The 23,359-nt window shown below is 49.6% G+C and overlaps 1 protein-coding gene across 1 annotated transcript; it reads right to left on the bottom strand.

The window, feature by feature from the left end:
* Positions 1-20,907: 20,907 nt before the first annotated feature.
* Positions 20,908-22,677, bottom strand: LOC126576768 (potassium/sodium hyperpolarization-activated cyclic nucleotide-gated channel 1-like). The gene has a single exon (XM_050238076.1). It carries the CDS (start codon positions 22,675-22,677, stop codon positions 20,908-20,910), a length of 1,770 nt encoding a protein of 589 aa, XP_050094033.1.
* Positions 22,678-23,359: the final 682 nt, after the last annotated feature.

Raw genomic sequence — 23,359 nt, forward strand, 5'->3', positions numbered from 1 at the left:
ACGTAATAGAGGGTGCAGTGAGCCAACGATGCCAAAGATCGGTGGAGGAGGAAGGTCATTATGGTTGTGGTCACCACTTTAACGATGCCAGTATTGTTGGGCTGCCAGTAAGGTTATCCAACTCCACTTTAAACAACGAACTGCGCCATTTCCCTGCGCCCCTGAGGGGGGCTCCTTGCTGCAGTCAAAAGCCTAGTCGGATGCACTGCATCCCGTGCATGGTGCCGCATGGTGATGGCTGCACTCATGCACGCTGGCCCATGCCCTAGTTTGGGCGATGCACGATCTACCGGCACCGACCAGGCAGTGGCGTTTATGATAATGAGCCAAGTGCACTGCCGGGCCCCGGGTAGAGTAGTTAAATTGGTTCACACGGTGGCACTAGCGAGAACGTCAGGTTCGCACCGAGTGCTTCAGACACCGGACAGACTTCACTTCACTATCCCACGGAGGGCTGCCTAGCCTCGCCCTGGTAGTCCTGTTGTTTTGGAGGGGTAGCCGTCGCTTACCGCGATGACACCGCCGCTAGGCTACCGAAGGTCGTGACGAGTTTATGATCTGCGAGGTGATCTGTACCAAATTTGGGAGGGCGCGATCGAATAACGAGGTATTTCGTTGCTCTGTGGCTTTACTGTCCTGTTGCCTTGCTGGTATTCGCCGCTTGTTTAATTGGGTCCAGCGGGATCCCCAAAAAAGGAACAGGTGTTGCAACGAATTGAACTTGAGGCATTCAAACTGGGATCGAAAAGAGGCAGGTAGTAAAGGAGAAGCAGGATGCAAGTCGTATTCTCGATCGGTCTCGCGGTCACCAAACAGCAGTGGCCGTCATGTTGAACACATGTTTCCTTCATGCTGGTTCACGGCAACATCCCGTTGTCTAGAGAATCTAATTTGTCTTTCTCTAGAGCCAAGCAAACGAGGCGCTCCAGACGCCGGTACGGTACGGAGAGTAGACTGTAGAAGAAGTGTCAGATTGTCGGAATCTTGCCTGACGCCTCGTGCTACCCACGGTGATGTGTCGCTTAAATTAGCCTTTTAGTCAGTAAACAACAGTACCGCCATCGAAGACAGCATCGGAGCAGCGACGTTCGAAAGCCGGTTGCCTAGAAACCTAGATGAACCGTTCGGAGTGAATCCGCCTGCCGAGATCGTCACCAACCATCGTGATTAGTGCGAGCATTGCAGACGGACAGACAGACGGACGGACGGAGACAAGCATCGCATCGCAAGACCGGTAAATAAACAATTTGTCCGCCCAAATTTGGCGGCCGCCAATACATACGCACTCAGGCACGCACGCACGGGATGAAGGAGAGTTGGTTAATGTTTACTTTCCCTTTCGGACCCACCGGGACTTTCCTCCGGCATCTTCTTCGAGTTGCCGGTGGTATGTTGTACATTTTCTCACCTTGCCACCACCAGCGCCTCAGGCACAGGCTGCGGTATGATATCTCCCCCCAGGGTATCCCAGCTACATGGGAATGCGTCATGATTTGATCGCGTCTCGTGTCCGGATGTGTCCAGCCGCAGTCGTGCAGCATCCCTTTGCTTTAAAAGGAAGCTACGAGTCCTATTGATCATTGCAGAGTTCCATGGGAACATATGTCGTGCTCCTTCCTGTACCGTCGATCCTAATGCACTCCACCGTTCCTCTTGATCGTTACTAGCTGAAAGTTGGGGGGTTTTGGGAAGGGCAAAACGATTGAACTCTCTCTCTCTCTCTCTCTGCCTGGGGCCCTAACAAAGGTATCTGACGATGGAACTTTGATGTCGAGACAGACAGCTGCGGTTCTGCGGTCCGCCACCGTCCATCATTGCGAAACGTCCGTCACAATCTCCGGACTGGCAAGTTTTGGCCCCACGATCAGTGGAACAGATGGTTTGAGGTTTAAAACAAACAGCAGCAGCTCTCATATCTTGCAGCAGTCGGTCAGTCGGTGTCCGGTCCGGTCTTTGTGTGGCCCTTTCCAACAAACTCAAAAAAAAAAAACACCGCAAAAAGCATGCGGTAAAGGAAAAATGGACATGTCAGCCCTCAGTGAGGTCCACGGTGGACGCGCGCGCGGTTTTGGAAGTTACGTCGAGCCGCTGTTCCCGCTGTTCGTCCCGTGGCCTCGCGCGGCCAATCGCATTTCATAACGCGCCAGATCATGCGTGAGCGTGAGCTTTTGTGATTTGGTAAACATGGGCCTAATGGTGGAGGCGGAGAAGCAAGGGGGATGAGGTGAAGTTGGCCATACTCGATGCCTCCGTACTCTATCGCTGGCCTGGTGTATGAGGTTTACTCCATGGCATCCACCAGCTCCATCCTGTGTTTTCTAATGCGCGCGCGCGCGGGCGATTGATTTGATTTGCAAAACCCCCCTCTCGGGGGCGGGAGAGGACAGTGTAGAGCCCTGCGCACGGTTGATGGTGTCACGGGTAATGTTTGATACCACCTGTGCACACTAATGGCCATTTCAAGGTGATCCGGCATCGTCCCGGGGCGGTCGATCGAGCAAATCGATGGTCCACGGTGCAACACGCTCCCACCGCATCATTAGCACCCACCGATGGGTCGGGAAAGGCGTGAAAAAGCTGGTTTCCAGCGCACACAGATCAATACAGACACTTTGTGCAGCGCAGCGAGGTGCATTATGCTTCCGTTCGGAGCTTTCCCGGCCGATTGAGGGACTGATATGGTAGCATTCGACAATTATTGGCGTGTAATTGGTAAGTGATGCGCTCGCTGGAAAAGGATCGCCATCAGGGGGAGATCCATAAGCGGCAAACGGCATCGAAATGCGATATCTACCGCTCACTGGCTCATCCTCATCTCGTGGCGGTGCATGGTGCGCCTGCATGCTGGAACGGTTAATGGTAATGCTTGCTTCCATCGGTACTTACGGGACATTATAAGGTGGTTTTCCCCCAACCCCGGGGGTAGGGAGAGCTGGAATGTACGGGAAAGTGTACAAAGTCGGTGCGGAACGGAGCGGACGGTGGGGATATAATGCTCGGACATCTATCGTGTGTCATGTTCACATCGGGCACATTATGTGAATCCCCCCCGTTTGCTTAGTGAAGACACGAGTTAGGTCTGTCATATTAGGGCTTAAGTGACATGGAAGGGTATTAAACTGAAGGTGAAAGGTAGTAGCACCATCGTACTGTGGCGCTTCTGGTATCTTCTGGCGGAGCAACAGTTACTTCTCTTTGAGGTTAGGAGCTGTAGTAACCGTGAAAAGTTATGAATTTTACATAGCCTCCTGGGATGTGTAGATGAAAAGTTGCATTTTGCTTAAGTGCCAGTAACTGCATTTGTTCAGTTATCACCAATTTTATCACAAATTTTCAGTGCATCCCCTTTGGGGTTCCTTTCAGAGCTCTTTAACAAATTGTAGACCCAGAAATGTCGATGCCAACACGATCAAATTCTGCGTCTAATGACCTCGATGATCAAATTCTGCAAACAATATTGACCATTAAGTGTGTCGTTAAGATTCTCGAGTCGTTAATCGTCGTGTATCTTGCCGATCATGCGCCGCTCCTCTCTCGAAAAGCAGTCGCATTGCCCTCTGCAACTCTCTGTTGCACTGCCCGATCGCCAATCGGACGGAGAACAAACGAGGCACAGTATATGGTTGAGATGAATATTAATCGATTGTGGTCCAGGAATGAATGATGTCGGGGCGCCCGCCGCCAAAACCGAGTGCTCTCGATGGCGATGACGCCAACGCTGGACGACTATAATTATCGCCGCGTAGGACGATGGTGGTGGTGAGCGGCACAAATCGAGCAAATGGTGGCCGGGAGCAAGGAGTCCAAGTTGGGAAGGGGAGCAAAAAAAAAAACAAAGACCTCCATATATGGAACACCGGGGGAGTGATGCTTTAAAATGTATCATTCTAGATTCGGGAACGCACGCTGGTTCCGATCCGCGGGTGTGTATGTAATATCCGGGTAATATCCTTGTGAAGGCCGGAGGCCAGTACTAGCTCACCACACCTCCGCAAGTGGCAGTGGTGTTGATTTGATCGCTAACCCGCCCACAGCAACGCCCATCAGCGAATCCATCAAGGTGGCTCACAGCACAGCGATAAGTGACGCCAGTCGCCAGGATGTTCGTAGGCTTGACCGCGACTAATCCACGGCTGTATTTATGAATGAATTTCAGCTCGAGCGAAGGCGCATGCCACCTGCCTTGGCACGCATCACGCTGGCACGCTTCTCAATGAATTGGTCGCGGTCGGTTGGCATTTGCACGTCGTCGTCGTCGTCGTCGCCTTCTTCGTCGATGGGGAGTAGGCGCCAGCAGGTTTCACCTTTCGCGCCACCGTGTTGCGTAGGCTCGCACTCTCGGTCGAGGTCGAGCCACAAAGCAGCCGTGGGCTTCACCAGATTTTGCCGGTGGCGACCGGAGCCTGTGTGACTAATTGCGCATGATAGTGTCGCCGCAAGGTTCCGCGCATAGCGACGGCGATCGCGGCTATCTATGATGTCATCTCGGTGATGTCTGTATAAAAGGCAGTACGATTAGCAAGTTGATGGTTTTTGGGAGAGAACTCAATTCGGTTACTTTACCTTTTTTTTATCCATATTCCATTCTGCAGTAGGGAAATTATTAAGATTTGATTAGGATTTATTCAATTATTCCTATTCATAGCTTTGCTTAGAGTATAAAAATAGTCATTAACATGGTCGCCACAATTCATCACACGCCAAATTGAAGAAAATGCCCTTTTCGGACAATTGATTGTTAACCAAACATCCGAATTCAATCCCCTGACCATTTGTGGTACAGCACTAAACGATTACCTCACGATGCTACGTAAAACGCCAGTAAATTATTTGGCCTAATTCAGCATCCAGCACCTTATCTGCTACGCTCACAAACTTCAATCGTGAGACACTAACTAAGACATCCCTTGGGGGAGGAGGAGGGTGATCACGGGCAGTACCCGCTAGCGATCGCATAGCCTTATCAGCTTCGTGACTGATTTATAGCCACATTCCGGGAGGATTTTTTTCTCCACCATCGAGCCTCACATAAAGAGCAAGAGTTTAAGTGAATTGTCCTTGATGCTAACGCGGTCCTCCACGCTGGGGCGCGCTGAGATCATCGCACACAGCACCGGAATACGGACGTGCGCGGTGCCGATTTATGATTGAGCGAGCGAGATTAATCGCTGGCCAGAAAGTCTGGAATGTTATTCTTATTAAACGCACTCGTCTTCCACGTTTCGACACTCGCAGTTCTCGCAGTAGTAGCAACGTCAAATGAGCAGCCCGGCGTCGGCCTCGGGCAATTCCGTGGAATGCAATTCACCCGTTGCACGCGCCCAACCCGGTGCACACCGATCAAGATCGCCAAGTGCATTCCATAAATCATACATCAGCCAAGCACAAGCCCAGCACTCAAGACACTGGCGCGGAATGACCACCAGCATCACCACCACGCACCCCCTTCCTGAGCCCTTGCCCTCCAGCAGCAGCAGCGGCGGCAGCGAAATGAGGTCAGTTTTCCGCGTGCAGAACGATCGCGATCCGCGATGCTGACATTTCACGCTCTCGGCTCTCGCTCCGTCCAGCGATCCGTGGTCGCGCTTTTCATGTCAATCATCTTTTTTTTCCCACCCACCATTTCCCAGGCGTCAATTTTCCAATCAATCCCAATTGGAAGGAATTGTGGAAGTTTCATCAAACCATGCATTACACGCTGATACCGGGATGACGGTTCATACGCTTCCCTCGGCGTATATTCGATCCTCGAGCAATATGGTCTGACGTTGCAGCTTCGTTTGCCACTCGGTGATCATCGATGGCATCGTGTTGTTGTGGGAATGCGTTGCCCAGAGCGAAGCAGAACATATGTGTGTTGGGTTTGTGCCGGTACCGTGGCCATCCTCTCAACACAATTTAGGGGTACGGAAAAGCCAAAGGCGTAACCATAGAAACATGTGTTCAACACACGCAAAACCGAGCTGCAGATCCAAGGAACCGTCTGAGCATCTTCATCTTTCGTTTTTCTCATGTGAATGCATTCGCAAACCCGGCCCTAAGATTGTAAACTTCTTTTGCAATCTACGCCCTCCGAAGGGATGCTGAAACGGAAAAAAAAACATGAAAGCGACATTTGTTCAAATCCAAAATCCACTCCAAACGCCCCTGCAAACGTATTTCACAAGGTCCGATGTCACTGCGTGCCTGTTGGGGGCGGTAATCGGTCAAAGGAAGTGCTACACCATTCGAGGGCCTTTGATATGGGTCATGGTGGGTGTTTTCGTTGCGTAAAGACACCGAGAAACCCCAACCACCACACTCCTTCACCGACATTCCCGGTAATCAAACGTCAACATCTCAACCCCCGGGTTGACTTCCTTTCCCGACTTTCCGGCGGTGGCGATTTTCTGGCTTTTGCTGACTTCAATTGGAGGTTTATTTTATTTTTTTTGTTTTGGGATGGAAGCTGTGCCACTGGACGGCGTAACGGCGTATGATCGCGCGGAGCACAGTAAGAGACCAATTAAGATAAATTGTCCGACTATCTTATTACGGAGTATTAATCTACTGCCCACCATTCCGTCACCGGACCACGGGCCGGGCATATTAGTTGCCTTTAGAATGAGTCCATTAGCTTGCCTTGGCGATCACTGCGATGATGTATGCGAGTTGTGGATTCGTGAAGGCTAATCACAGGAACTGCATCTTACGGTGACCTTCAGGACCGATCGCAAGCGGCGATGTGGCGTTGTCTGCGTCATATCTTCTTCCTCGAATCCACCCAGCAATGCATTTACTACGATATTCGACAACCGGCAAGGTGCGCCAGCACAACCCCAGGGTCCGTAATTTATTCCATATTTGATGGACGCGCAGAGCAGCTTCTACGATCCTGACCGATGGTCTTCGATGGGCCGGAGACATCTCGGTATATGGCGCATCAATCAATCGACGTTCGACGATAATCTTTATTCAAATATTTCCAAATAGGTTACCAATCGCTGCTGTTAAAGTGGGTTTCATATTCAATTTAGCCTCCCCTCCTCGTCGTCTGTCGTTATCCATTAGTCTGCGCTTGGTTTCCTAATCGCCAGCCAGCTACGCCATGCCGGCCAAAAACTACACAGCCTACTTAGAGGTGGCTTAGAGAACCAACCAATCAAACGCTCAAACGAATCGAACAAATCGGAACTAGAACCGTGGACGTGCGCGAGACTTCGTGGCCCGGTTTATTAATATTCTTACTTAAGACGAGGTCAATGCGAGGGCCCTGGCGCGCGCACCACAGCAATCCATTCGACGCGATTAGCTCAAGATTGATTTCGTAACACGTAGGGCACACGCTCACGCTGCCTCTATCACCATGGCGATGGCCATAGATGGCGTATCCTGCCAATAAAACGATTGCGTTGTGGATCATATAAATGGGCAGCGTACGGTGAATACTGTTCCCGAGCCCGTTTCGGATCGAATCTACAAAGTATCCCCGGTTTGTCATGTTGTTTGGCTTGCTCGCTGGCAGGAGCATAAATATTTAATGCTCACCGTTTTGATGTGTGCGTTCCGCTTATGACACAGCGACTGGCACCACCGCCCGATTCCAATTATCGAATTATTGTAAAAACACTCCAAACAGGCGCACAGGCCAACGTTCTGAATGCCATTTGTAGTACAACGACGGCGTGGCGGATTTGATCGCCGGCACGTTCAACGCTGTATCGTCTGCGATCGTGCTGGTTGTGGTTGTGGCTCGGTGCTGGAATGCCGGATTCAGACGGATCCCTTGAATTGCAGCTTGGGAACCCACAGATGGTGAACCGTGAAACCGAATTCGTACGCACTGCGTTGCGCTGCACAATTGTTATTGCAAGATGCAGCCGCTAGCGGCATGGGAATGCAAATGCTGGAATGCGTGGGTACTGCACCACTTCGTACTTGGCCACTTTCGATCGGATACAGTTGTGACGATTGTACTTCACTTGTTTTTGCTCCAGTGTGACTCTTCTCTGGTCCCCGACGCGCGGGAGGACTTTCTCTTTCGTTGGCGGCAGGCACGTCTTTCGTCCTTTTCATTCGCATTTGCAACAGTGCGTTACTATTTTTTCGTTTGGTGTTCTTTGATATCGTTATTAGCATTTGCTTCATATGTTTCAATGAATTCATGTCGCTTTCTTTACACTCAAATCTGCTCCTTCTGGTTCGTTTGTTTTTGAGGATTTAATACAAATATTTCTAACTTTCTGATTGAAAATATATCGCTTCTTTAGAAGGCTCTGTATGCTTACAGAAACAACTGCAACCACCAACATAAGGTTTGCAAAATAACATTCTTCGGGCAAGCACCATGCAGCATCGCAGCACGAACGACGAATGCGAAACACATTTTAATCATTCATTATCCATGACCCAGGCCAGGCCAATTCTCTCTATCTCTTTCCCCCTCAAACAGCAGAGCTGGCCTAGCGAACAGCCAGCCTGTAGACTGGGTCGCGATCGTCCAAAACTCTCCCACTAGATGCCAAGATCCTGGGCCACAACATTAGCGGTGCGTGCCGGAAAGAGTACAGCAGTACTGCGGAGCAGCAATGCGAATGTGTTCCCTCGGAGCAGAGTCACGGCAAACGATCAAAAGTAAAAGCTGCATAAATTGTGTACGGCGCGACGCTTTATGACCGCTCGCCACAGATGACGCCAGTGTGATAGGCCATTGGGCCTCTTGGGGGGAGTCTGGAGGTGGCTAGGCAGGATGGCTATTTAAATCGGATCCCTCCACCGCCTTTTGCCTCTAAGAGGGTCGAGGAGTCGGTGGTCCTCAACATTACCACCCACGGTACAGTGTAAATCATTGTGTTGCTGCGCCTGCCAATGGGGTCGGGCGGGTAGAGTGGCGTCGTCGTGGCGAAGTGTTGCATAGATTCGAAATCATTACACCGAGTCATGTCCAGTTGTGGCCAGTGAACGCCACTGGGTGCATGTTTCACGATGCTGGATTGTTCCGCTGGAATCGCTGAATGTTCTGCAAAGTGTAGCCATTCTGACCTTATGTTTAAACATAACAGAAAATAGATCGAAATTCTAACTGCAGTCAAAGATACAAATCATATGCTACTTCGCCTTGAATAATATGGAGCCATTTTTATGATCAATCTTTTCTACCATTTTCCATGGACTTCCTTTTAGCATAAGTTTAAAAAATTGATAAAGCCTACTTTGAAAAAGTATGTTTGCCTAGTTTGTTATCGCTTTACAACTGTAGATCCAAGTAAAAAGCATTAACTGAACGCCACACCATACCAACAAATGAACAAAATAATTGAAGCACAGTTTTTGCTCCTCTCGAACTCGGCACTGATTAGAATATATGAGCTTATGATGTCACCTTCTTCACGCAGCTATTATTATGTCGTCATTCGTGATTGGTGAATTAAAATGCAATGATCATGTGCAGAAAAAAAGGGTTCAAGTCGTTGATTTGCATGTGTGTTGCTTGATGAAGACGCATCGCAATACCAAAAGGCAAAAAAACTATCTACGACCACCAACAAATAAAATCTAGGGCAATTGAATGTATGCAAAGAGGCTTATGTAATTAACTTTATTTTTCAGAAATATTAGAAGCAGAGGATGAGCAGCGAAAATCGAGAAGATGAATTACAGAGTTAACTTACATCAGAATAAAAGTTAAACAAATTTCTAAACTTCATCAAAGAAATGACCAAAAATGCATAATCAAATGGATAATGTTTTGAAAAGGTTTATTCTGAAGCAGAGGCTCGAAGAGACCAAACCGAATAAACCACGCCATTGTCAAACGAAGGACATCAAATCAGAGCCAACTGGATGGAATCAGGTTGATGTTTACATTACTCAACCAGCCCCAAGAAGGCCCTGTCCTATAATAGACCGTGTTTGATAGCGAACTTCTTTAACAAAAATCATTCAATCCTCACTCTGGACGCTCGTCAAAGGGCGTTACTATATGGTTGGACACCTAAAACCCCCCACCGGACCACGCGGGACACCTAGCAAGCAATGACACAACGCGCACTTGGCGAAAAGGGTGTTGTTGGTTGTACTGTTTGTCTTGGCGAAGAAACCACCGCCGTCCCTTACATTAAGCCGCGCAAGCCGGGTAACAATGAAAAGCGATTGAGCAAGTGTCAACCCCCGCGAGCGATCCGACAGAGACCTCGGATCCTCCCACCAGGCAGTCCAGCAAACCAGTAGCGTCACCCCCTTGCGCCAGTGCTGCTGCGAGCCACGCTGGCCCACGATGCGACACATATGCGCCAAGAATTTGCTCTCAAGAGCATAGCAAGCGTCTTAGCGAAGCCACGTTTTCGGGTGCCAACAGTACGGTTCATGAATGAGTCGCACGCACCGAGGACCGGGCCGTGGCTCGGCGGTAAACCCGGGAAATGTGGGTCCGAAAAGATGGTTTCACCTTTTCTATTTGCCTGCAACCGAGGGAAGGAGGGAGGCCGGGTGAAGAGACTAGAGAGCGTGCATTACTCATGGGCCGTTGTTGTTATGCCATCCGTTCGCCAACCAACAACATGCCATCTGTGGCGTTGTGGCGTTGAAACCTCGTTCCGCCCCCCACCCCCTCGCTTGAGGTATGTGAGTGTGGGTATGTGGGTGGTTGGCGGCTCCCACATCTCCTCCACAAATGCCTAGCAGCTTAACGTTGACCAACGACGACAACAACGACGACGACGACGATGGACGTTGTCATGACGCCAGCCTCACGAAGCCTACTATCGAGCGAGTGGAGCCGGAACGAGAAAGATCTAATCGCCCTTCGGATCCTCGACGAGTACGACAAGAGCAGCTGGTTTCGGGTGCTCCTTCCTTCTAAGCACCGATCTGCTCACCCACATCCACCGCACATCCAGGTTCCAGACGCACTTCCAGGTGTGGAAGCAGCGATCGCTAATACAATGGCAAACAAACGGGTTTCAACGTGGTCAACCCTGGCCCACGCCGTGTACGCCCAACGCTTCATTGGCGCGACTTCCTCATTAGGAATTCAAATCATTGATGGCTTTCCTTTCGATATTTTTGTGTGGTTTTTTTCCTTCTTCTTCCTCTTTTAGGTTTCGGTTTTATTTTCCTTTTCAATTTCAGTTCCTGTGTCGTCTCGCCGGGTCCTCGTCCGTCCGTGTCCATGTCGTCCATTCGGCGCCGCACCACCCACGTCCTCCCCCTTCGATTCGATTTTTTTTTTTTTGGTGTGTTATGAACCAACCTCGCAGCTCGTGAGAGTAAACCCCACTCCTCTCCGCTCCTTAAATGCAAACAATCTTTGTTTAAAATGACCACGAACGAAACTGAAATGACATGCTCTGGCGTGCGCGGCACCGTCGGCCACCGTATGCGCCAACCACCGTTGCCGCCATTTTTAGACACAACCGGGTGCCACAATATGGGCATATGCGTGCGGTGGACGGTGGATTTGTTTGCTCTCGCCTCGATTGCGTGTTCTGTTTGATTTATTATATGATCTGACCATAGCTCGAGAATCAGCCCCCGCCTGGGTGAGCCAGTCTTCGCCGGGGGAGGGGAAAATATAAGGAGCAGAGTGGAGATGACACGGCGGGCTCACGGGTACACAGGATGGTGGTAAGAGAAATGCGAGTTTTTGCTACTTACAGCTCAACCTGTTAACAGCTCAATCGATCGTATTGGTCGTCATTGCGACGAAACACCCTTAAATGGTTCGTGCTCTCAGCCTTTCAGGCGACATGATGATGGGGATGGTGTGCTCTTGCGGTGAGACGCCACCCGATCGCATATGACATCATCACTGTTCACAGTCTGCATCGGCATCGGGCGACGATAAGCGATATGGAGTCCATAGTTTCACGCTATCGAATGAGGTTTTGATTTGCTATTGATAATGGCAGCTAAACACAAAAAATAAGACAGCTGCATGCCCAAGTGGTCCCGATTTACGTGAGCTGTTACCTTTCAAAACGGGATTCCGGAAGCAGCTCCTCTCACGCATTAGCTTAATCATCAGCTGCTCTAGGATACTGTTGTGCCTCGTCAACACCGCGAGCGCACCGTCTAGTCTCGCAGGATTGCAATGAGGCGTGAACCGTGGCGTGAAAGTGAAGAGAGTGTGAAACTAATTGTTGGACTCCTTTTGATCTGTGAGGATACAAATAGAGTGCTACGGTATGAGGGTATTTATTATATGTTCCTTTACAGCTGTTCCCAAGACATATTCTCGTGCAGAGTTGTTTTAAATAGTTTACATCTGGCTGTGGGATTCATTTGTGCAGATTTGAAATAAATTTTCATGCTTTATGTTTGTCAAACAAATCAATTTGACTGTACCAAAAAAACTATAGTTCACGGTTAGGTTCTAATTTCTCTAATTAAATTTTATTTCTGAGGAAATTCGCCATTTCTGTGTCTACATAATGAAGAATTAGATCGATACGAGCAGAGAACTTTGTTTTCCCACGATTTTTATACTACGTCACATCCTTTTTATGCAAATTTCGCAATGAATAGCAATGACGATTGGGCGCAAAAATCCCTCTCTTTCATTCGAACAGATCTTCTCCTTTCAAAACCTTCTTCTTCAAAATTTAATATTTAATCGAAGTAATCCAAACAATTTAACGCGTTCACTCCACTAGAGCACAATAAACGTGCACCAAAAAAAAATACGATAACTCACAGAAACATTCCTGCACCGAACGGTATTCTATGCCATAAAGTGGAAACATAAAATTGTATCTTCCTAACAAGAGTGCATCCTTCAATATACGAGTCGGCCACATATTGAGAACCGTTTGGCCATTCTCTCGACCACCGTGAACATGTGATCCACCGCTGGTGGCAGACCACACGCTCGACACACGCGTTCGTGCAGGAAAAACCGTGAAACTTCGAACACTCCCGTGAAGTTTGCATGCTCATCACCCGTCCCCCGGTCCCAGGCCGAGGCCCCGGGCTGGGTGGATGATCTAATTTTGGAAATCTCGAAGTCAACGGAGAGGGTCACCATCCAGTGCGGTCACCTTTCCCCCATCCCTACAAGCACACTGTTTTTGAGATGATCGTGCCGTTGCTTCGCTCGTTGCCGCGGTAACCTGCCGAGGGTGTCGTCAAAATTCATCAATGGGACAAAGTTAGGGCACCACCCGCATGAGACGGGGGTCCGGTGAGGTGGCACAGGGACGGATGATGCCGTATTTTTGGATGCACCTCAATTCCCCACCGAAAACCCTCCGTTTCGAGGGCGAAGTGAGATGCATTTCCATCCATCCTGTGGCAGTTGCTGCTGCTGCTGCTGCTGTTGCTGCGAAAACATAAACTGATGCGAACTGCGAAGCGGTGAATTCAATATTGTTTCAACTCCTCTTCCTCTACACCCTCGCACGGCCGCAACATTCGCTCACACCAAGTCGGGCAGAAATTGAAACCAAATGTGACTTGGAAGATACCTCAGAATAAACAGCAGGAACGGGAGGCGGATATTCGGTCGTCCCCAAGTGACTAGCGGGTATAATTGAAATGCGCACATCCTGGGCGTCGTCCGCCACCATATGGACCTGTGGAGCGTACGATGGCCAGAGAACCGGAGCGTCTTTCACTTATGTTTGCGTAGATGCGTCTGCCGCCGACGAGTTCCAGCTTCCTTTTCCCTTCGTCCGCATCCTTCCGTGCGTGCGTGCGTGCGTGCGTGCAATGGAAATTGCATAACGACGCGCTTCCGGCACTACTCTCCGGGTCGCCATGTTGGCTCTGTTTATTAATTATTTTATGCCGATCTCCCCGCTGCTGCTGCTGTTGCTCCTCCTTTCGTCATTCGCCGTTCGCCGCTGTGAGTACGCACCAAAAGCGGCTCATCGGTCGTGGATGGCATCGGCGGCATTATAAATAACGCGTTCAACGCTATGCACACAAAAACAGTGCGCCATGAATAGTAATTTACGCATCGTAAACAGTGCCAATATGATTTATGGTCCGGCTTCTCGTTTAGTCGCTCTATACTGTTACGGGAATTACTTTTTAAACGTTAATACGTTTGGATAGTAGTGCTGGCGACAGAATTTACTCCAGCGGGGGCCACAAAGCTTGATTTATCGTAAATTGTAGGATTTAAGGGCCATTTTAGGTAATGTCGCTCGGATGCGAAAAGCATTCAACGCGATGCTTTCTAATCCTTTTTCGCTCTTGTGAAGCGGGCAGCCGGCGGTGTCGGAGCAGGCCCTGCCACATTGTAGTATTTCGTTTTCAACAGTCATTGGCATTAAAGCAGCCAGCATAAATCACAGAATGCCATGCAAACACAATAAAACAAGCGGTTAAGGGCATACTTTATTCGCTTAAGCATGTAATTTATATGGTCAGTAAAACAAACATTCAATCGGTAGTTTCTCAGTTTTTCTTATGCTAGTTGAAACGATGATTTTTTAGAAATAATTGGAGAAATATGCGTTCATGGAAACCTCAAGTCGATCGCCTACAATTTGCACATGATTGCTCTGATTGGTTATAAAATGTTCTACTTGTTATTAAAGGTTCCTGGTCCAAGTTTAAATAATACTTTAAATGCGAAGGATTTCTTTAATTAAGCCATTAAATGAAGGACATCTCATGAACCAATGAGAAGTGCTCATTTTCCCTTTTTTTCACAATGATGTTCGCTATTGATTGCCACGCACCATTCCGAAGAACATAGTAGTCAACGATTCAAACGCCATGCTGCAAACATAAGGTAACGGCCGACAATTGGAACTCTAAATCAAACTAAAACAACAAAACTCTCGCTTCCAGGGCTGGACAGCAAAGAACACATATCCAGCCGATCGAGCTCGACCATGTGTCCATCCTGGGTTTGGCCTAGCGATGCTTAGCGATATTTTTAGTCTCTCTACGCACGTAGCAGACCCACAAAGCACTGCACTAATCCTGCTGCACGTTTCGACAACCCCCACAGAACATAAACAGAAAACTCCGAAATCCGAAATAGCGGGGTCCCGGACGGTGCTGCTGCTGTGTCTATGCTGTGGCAGATCATGAGGGAAGGGAACGGAAGAAACACAGACGAGATTGAAAGTGAGAAAAGTCAAAAATCGATACCGAGGGGGGGTGAGGGTGAGCAACAACAGGCGCAGTACCAGCAGGTTTACTGGATGTTTCTATTCTTTGCGCCCATCACCTCCTGCACGATCCCAGCCACGTCGAACGATGGTGGAAAGCGGACGGAGAAGGAGAAGCTACGATCATCTCGACGCGCGGAGCATTATGGCATCTCTTCGACGGCCGGAAAGCAGAAGCCGCGCGCGGCTGCTCATCTTGCGCCGGTTTTCATCATGCTTTTCATCCGTCGTTCGTTCTCATCCCTCCAAACCCTCACCCTTGATCATTCGATCTAACTGTTGTTGTTGTTCTTTTCAACTCCAATGGAAAACCAACCAATACCTTCACGGTTTCCCCCGGATCCGAATGGCACGATGCATTTGCTTCACCAACACCACCACCACCGTTCGGTTGAACAACAATTCAAGGAGTTCTCCTGTGACCTCGCCGTTGGCCGCTACGGCTTGCACAACGCCAAGTTCACTCTTATTAATTGCCCTCCTTTCGAGGAACCTTCGTTGTTCGTCTTCGTTTTTCGTTTCCGAAAGGATTCCACTTGGCCTGCGATCAGGCAAGTGATCTGAGGGAACAAGCAAGTGGCAAGCAAGTGTCCCTGCAACCCTCGGGCAGGGATTGGTAAATTTAAAGATCTCGCAATCAACCCTCGGCTTACGATGGGGACGCCGATTCCACTTTTCACCTACTTTTACGCACCACGGACGCCGAGAAGCGTTTTTCAGGTGCCAGGGCCGGTTCGCCTCATTCATTCCATTTTACGGATCACGGCCCCGTCGGTGAGTTCGACGGTCCGTGTTTTCCCATGGCAGCAACAGCAGTAGCAGCACTAGGGTTTCCAACAGGTAAGGGTCCTTTGTAGGGCCTTTTTTTAAATCATGTTTGATACTTTGCGTAGCTCCCTCCTTGTTGCACACAGCATGCTCAGATGGGTTTGAACGTTTTTTTTTTGAGAAAATAAATGCATCTTTCAGCATCAAAAGGTGAACAATTGAAGAAGTCGTTATTGTTAACTTGTAAGAGCAATACGATTGAAACGTGAAGGGATAGACGATCGAATCAATTAAAGATACGCGAAAAAGATGTTTTCTTTACTTTTTCCTTTTGGGTTAATAGTAATTGAATAACAACTGATTAAATATTACAGCTGTAATTTTAAATTACTTATTATCTAGCTCAGTTATTGGAAAATTCGTGATGTTCAGTCTAGAAATAGTCCGGATCTAATTTTGTTAAAAGACTAACTAGATCTTGCCAGATCGTTAACGACTTCCTCTGCCTACTTCGTTGTATTCTATGATTTATCGTTTACATCTAGTCTTAGCATAATATACGCTATTAAAACGATTCCACTTCAACATTAGACAAGTCAATTTAACAGTTTCGAGGGAAGATTTTTGCAGTTCAATTACTGTTACGGAGCTACTGATCGTCCCAGCGGCAAACGCATAACCGCCTAAGGTCTAGCAATTATGCTGTCCAGATGACAATTCTCACTGCACTCAAAACGCACTTCAGAAAGTGAATTTTCTTGGAACTTTGCTCGAGTGTCTTTGCTCGGCTGCTTCCAGTCGTCTCACCGGTGTATCGGGCTGATCTCATGTTTACTTTGTAGCGTATCGTTGTTGCCCTCCTCCAAAAAAGATGCTCTCTGCTCGATGATGCGTGTAGCGAATGAATGTTTCATTTTTTTTTACTTCTCGCCAGCCACGCCGTCGTAGTGCACCCTAGTGAAGACGATTCCTCGAAACGCGCGTCATTTGACTGCACGAGATTACTTATGTCTTGTTTATTGTTTCAGAGGGCTCCGTCCGGACCGTTCGGGATTGCAGCACCGGCGGCAGCATCATCTACATATCTTGTGCGTTGTTGCCATCGCTTCGATCGATGCTCCTCCAGCCGGTTCCCTGGTGGCGGTGGCACGTTTTACCTACACCTTCGTTACATATTTTATGCACAGCTTTTTTCCCCCTCCGCATTTTTTTAACTGCCTTTGTCGCTGCTCGGCCATGGGCGCTGCGGTTCCCGGGAGAGAGAGAGAGAGAGGAAGAGAAGCAACAGTGTGAGGCCTGGTGGGTCGCGGAATGCTTCGGTATGAGAATGTGGGTGGTTGTCGCATTTGGAACGCACTCCAATGCATGGGATTGTTTGGGTTCGTTCACACATGACAGAGGGGCCACGGCAATAGAATCGCAGCTCAGCTGCAGCTGAGCGAAATTTGGAATCCTCCACCTCAAGAGGGGGCGCTCAAAATGCATCTCGAACCGTGCCACATAACAAACCATACTTCCGAATGGGTGGGTGGGTGGGAGCTCGGCCTGCTCAGAGCCTACATAGCCACCAACCCGAACTGAGGGCGAGCGCGACCCACGATCCGGAACGCTCCCATCCGGATTCCGGTCAACGTTGACGTTTCATTGTTTTGCCATCCCCATCATTTGAATAGACGACCGTGCTCCGGGGGTCCAACCTGCCGGAACGATACACACATGCACGCACTCTCTGCCCCCCCCCCCCCCCTAATTCACCTCCCTTAGATACCAGATTGGATACGGCGCTTCGGTCGGGGCGCCCTACCCACAGGCATCGTTTAACTTCATTAGTTTGATCCATCGAGCGGACAGCACCACGAATGGCCCCGCTGCCGCCAGCCGGCCGTACAGCCAGCACCCTTTTGTGTGTGACTAGCCTGTGATTTGGCTGTGGCCAAGCCAAGCCAAGCCACCACGCATCTGTGCCATATGTTCACGCTTTGCCCCGGAACGATGCTTTGCCGGGGTCAGAAAGCGGATATTTTGAACTGTGCAGCAAGGTGCGAACGGGAAATGCATGAATCGATCGCGTTTGATCCACCTTCGGATGGGGAAAGTGGACTAAAAGTGGCACCAAAAGTTCGGGACCACCCACCCACCCGTTTGGGTCGGACACTTTGATCTGGGCGCATACGGCGCAAGCGGTCTAACTGGCCCACGGTCGGTCAGTAGTAGCGCGCGTTGGGTGCTACTAGCGGTGATGGTCATCTGAATGCAACGCCATACCTTTCGGCACGTTTGATGTTAATTCGCGACGCTAGTTGCGTTTACCTGACGGTTGGCCAAACGATGAAAACCAAACGGGTTAGCCATCAAAATGCAAATGCCACGATGCGACGCATCTGCGGTAGCGATTGCACTAGGCTAAGTATGGCCCAGTAGCCACCGGGGATTGGCAAATCATGTAACGATAGTAGTGCCAGCATTGGAATGACCTTTCGGTGCTACTATTTGATGATTCATCACACCATCGCGTAGCAATTAGAATGCTCTTGTATGCTCTTTATTTAAGGCCAAACAAGCCGACGCGGCTCCTTTACACGCGCCTGTGTGCTACAGATTGGGAGAGGATTGTAGTATGCGGAGTGGCGTTTCTACGACAACCACCGCGTGTACTAGGTTGATATCTAGCGTAGCCAACTGCCAGCCATCCGATGGATTCCGAGGGAATTAAACTAAGGACGATAGTGACGATAAATGGTGTGGGATTCTTTGCTCATTACCATACAGTGACAAGTACTGCATGAAATGAGTATTAAAAGGATGCAAACACAATCCAACAATTAAAAGAAAAAACAATCTTGATGACCGTGAGTTACCTTACGGTGCTTGCAATAAATCCAGGTTTTGTAGTGATCTCGAGTCTTCCAAGATATCGCAAACTGGCCAATTCAAAAATGAACAGCTAAATGTCTAGAATGCCTCTGAAATCATGTTTTTTTATGTGAAATTCATTAAAGTACATTTTAAATAAGTGTTCAGTAGCATTTATTGAGCTGTACACGCACTATAAAAATAATTATTGAAAATTGATTTCAGAATGATAGAATTAAGCCAACAATTCCCACGAATGGAGCTCATTAGGTGTAGGGGAAGTAAAGATTCGCTCATTTATTTGAACCCAAATAATGCTACGGGTCGATCTACAGCATTCTGCCGCATGCCAACATGGGCACGCGACCATCATCGTGCCAGATTACTGCTGGTAGCGTGCATCGCGTGCTTCGACTCCAGCACCCGAATATCCTCGCTCACTTCTGCTACGGTACCATCGACAGCCCGCATTACGGCCAATATGCTCTGACTACCAGGAATCAAATCAATAAAGTGTAAAACCAACCATCAGCTTTATCATCAGGGTAATGCAAGAACCCTCGGCCTGCCACTAAGCCATCAGAAGCAAGCCATCGGGGCGTCACATTTCACAGAGCCCCTGGCCAGCAAAAGGGGCCACGGAAAGAATCCCTTTTACTGAGGGAGTCTTCACGGTAACCGAACTTCCCGAACCAGAAGCCGAGCCCCCGGGAACATATCTGGCAAACCTGGAACAAACAACTCCTCTCCTGGTCGTTGACGATGTGTGAAGCTATTTTTATTCTCATTACACCACCCTCCTCGAATGCGATGCTTGAACCCGCCTTGCTGTGTGTTCAGTCGAGCCGAGCGAACGGTTGGATGGGCTCCGTGAGCCCAACCCGCTAAACTCGTACAGCGCGCACGGGGGAAGGGTGTGCACCGTAGGTCACAGGACCGTGACGACCTCATGTATCGACAGATCGACGCAGTGATGACCTCGGTTGGCCTGTGTGCCCGTATCAACGCTTTCGCGCGAAACCAGCACCCGGTAGTCCAGGCCCTTCGGTTCTAAAGTATGCAGGTCGAACTATGGCGAATTCTCGTGGCCCAATGCACCCCAAAACCTGGAAGCCAGAATCTAAAGACTCTTTCACTCTGGTTCTCTCTCTCTCGGAGAAGGGCCAAGAACGCAGAGGCGTCCCGGTTTGATGGCCTTCGAAGGGGGGGCGGTGGTACAGCGGGAGGCGAAGAATTCTCTCTCTCTCTCATGACGAGTTCAATGGTCGGAGGTCACCGATACATACGCGGAGATCGCGCATCGTCGACACCGTTGACTCAAACAGACCTCCGGGATTCATGGATGTCTGCAACGGCAACGCTCGATCTCAAGTGGCAATAGACTCTCGAGTGTATGGTTCCGATGAGGAAGAAATCGAAAGTTTCATACAGTTTCATCAGCATGGTTATGCTCTGGGACAGACACTGCCTATCTAGGGCATAGGAATGATCGTAATTTTAATATTTGAACTCGTACCAATCGCTCTACTCGTCGACGAACTATCACGATGCACGGTATCTTGTAGGCAGAACCTGTGTTAGTCACGTACCACGCGCCATCATCCGGATTGCGTTTTCCAGTTTCCATCTCAAACATTTCCCAGCTTCCCAGTCTGTTGGCTCTCTTTCCGTGACGCCCGTTCTACGGAACGGAGCAGAGAAGAGAAGCAGCGGAGAACGATGGAACGATTGTTTTCGTTGAATCTTCAACGCGAACCTTCTCAAGGGGGTGCAAAGAGATTCGAAAAGAAAGTCTCGGGAAGAGCCGTCCGCGGACTGGCTTGGATGCGTGAGATACAGAACAGCGCAGCAGACAGCGGGATGAGAGGTTTCTTCTTCTCGGTTTCCTGATCATATCATTTGCCAGCAACAAACACACGTGTAGAACAGAGATGTACAGAATCTCGAATACCCATACAGCCGTGATGATGATGTTGTGATGCTTCTGGTTGACTTCGGGAAGCGAGAACTGAAAGCAAGGCATACGAAGAGAATATTACAGAATGTACCGAATCCACCAGTGATGCGAGTAGCTCGAGAATAAGTATCTCTTATGCTCAAGGCGCCAGGTACGGTGCTTACGAGATTTCTGTCCAACGATTTATGCTTCCATCAAAGGACAGCCCCCTGTTGCGCGCGAGAATCACTGCAAAAATGCTTCGATCAGCTTCTTGCGGTACATTTTGTCTTTTTTGCGCTTCATCGCGGCCAACCGCTGTTCCGCCTGCTTCCTAATGCGGTTCAGCAGATACGTATGCGGCTGGATTACGCTCTGAAAGTCTTCGTGCGGCAGACGATAGATTTCGCACGGTTCCAGTGCCACCACGTTGGCCGTTCGCTGTTGGTTCCGCTTGATCAGTGAGATTTCGCCAAAGTAAGCACCATCGGAAAGATGACCGAGCTCCCGGCCGTGCATCGCGTAAACCGCGACCGTACCGGTGGCCAGAAAGTACATGGAATCACCGTAGCTACCGGCCGCTATGATGACGTCACCCTCGAGGTACACCTCCAGTTGCAAACAGTCCACGATATCGGCCAGGATCGAGTAGGGAAGGTTCTTGAACAGATCCACACTGGCCACCAGATGGCGACAGGTTTCCATCTTGATGCTGCTGCGCAGATTACGCGGGAACAAACCCATGATCATGGACTCATCGAAGAAGCGGGCCCGGAAGCGGGTCGCAAAGTTCTCCCGCAAGCTACGCTCCAGCTGCGGACTGAGGCGCTTGTTGAGGGCGTAAGCGTGCAGATTCGACAGGAAGCGATCGTACTGATCGTTGGCCATTTCGGGTGAATCCAGTGCCCGGCAGAGTACAACCGGCACATAGTTAAACCACAGCCAACCGAGAAACATGACGAGCCACATCGTCCACTGGTACATGAAGTGTTGCTCGAGATCGGTCCGTTCGCACGAGGCCAAGCCGAGACGCAGCGTCATCATCATGCTGCGGAAGTACCGGTACGAGGTGGAAGCGTTCGTCTGGATGTCTGTTAATCGTCGCCTCACGAACGGATCGGTTACGATGCGAAGATCGCTCAGGTTCCGGTGCATCGCCGATTGTTCCTCCATCATCCGCAGGACGTCCAGCAGATGCCGCTGATCGGAGGATTCCGCGCTCGGATGGGCCTTCAGTAGCAGCGGTATGATGTATCCCAGACAAGTGGTCCAGTGCAGTACGTACACCGTGTTCATGATGATCTGAATGATGCGCTTCCTACCCTCCGGTACGCCCAGGGTGCGTGGAATCACTTGAAAGTAGCGGTTACTGTCGTGGAAGCGGCCGATATTACTCAGGTACAGCAGGGACACGAACGCCAGGCATACTTCCGCCCCAGCATCCAGTATCCACTCCCTAAACACCTCCAGCAGCAGAATGTACGGCATGAAGAGAGCGAGATCGTACAGTAGGCGCACCGGGCGCAAACGCCTCCAGACGATCCGTTTCGGATCGAGCACGATCTCGAAAGTGTCCTGGTCGACGTAGCCGGTGCAGAACTTTAGCAGAAACTCGCCGGCAAGCAGGAAGCACAGCTCCAGATCGTACGACTCGATGCGATTGAGCGGTGAGGTGGGATGGGCTCGGAAGGTGAGAAAACTGAACGCGAACGGGAGTAACATCAGGTGCAGGTTCATCACGACGAATGTCACCATATCCGCGTACGCCCGCAACCGGCTGAAGGGGTGGACGATGTAGAACGGGAAACACTCGAGTAACCGCTCATTTTCTTTGTAGATTTGGTAAGTGCTTTTCAGATGCTTCCGTGTCGATGGGTGCTGATCGGAGGCCAACCGGAGGGCCAATAGGTATCGCCACACCTTTTCACGTCGGGGCAGCGCGGCAGCTTCGGCCTGGGAGGTGCGCGTCTCCTCGATGGTACAGGTGTGCCGATTTTCGGTCGTCCTTAGCTCCATGCTCCTTGACGGATGACGAGTTTCTCTGGGGGGGGGACGAAATATGATAAAACTTAAAAGGTTACTAAGATCGGTAGTGGAAATGAGATTGTGTTGTGGAGTGGCATCCGTTGCGCAAGTGGAGAGAAATTGGTTCTTTTAGGACCAGTAGGCGATAATTGCCCGTGTAAATAGCGATTCAGTGACAGCGATTCGCAGCTTTATTCGACATGAAATGCAAATTGGCCTAATTACGGTGATCTAATTATGCTGGATTGTTTTACAGCGACGAATCGCGGCCATCCTAGAATGCGATGGATCGAATTGAGTTTTAATTCGTACCACAACAAACAGAGGAATGGGTTAACCGATTGTTCCTTTGAAGAGAGGAAACGGAACAGAAAATCAGACAGAGAGCGGCACACGTTCAAGTGAAAGCGATCCACCACCGCCACCGTCTCCACCGCTAAGATGCTAAATCTGCGTCGTCGCGGGAAGAGAAATTATGAGATAGTACGAGTGAGCAGGAGAGCATCAGAGCATGAATACGGGGAAACGGGATGACTGTAGAGGGTGTCTTGAATCTCTTGCGCAGCATCATGTTCATGTGCTTAGCTAGAAGCGAAAAGAACGAAGAAACTCTTGAGACAAAACAGTGTTTGCCTTCAATGCAAATGATTCCATTGACTGAACAAAATCGAAC

Source organism: Anopheles aquasalis, chromosome 2 (assembly GCF_943734665.1).
Source record: "Anopheles aquasalis chromosome 2, idAnoAquaMG_Q_19, whole genome shotgun sequence".
NCBI classification, from domain to species: domain Eukaryota; kingdom Metazoa; phylum Arthropoda; class Insecta; order Diptera; family Culicidae; genus Anopheles; species Anopheles aquasalis.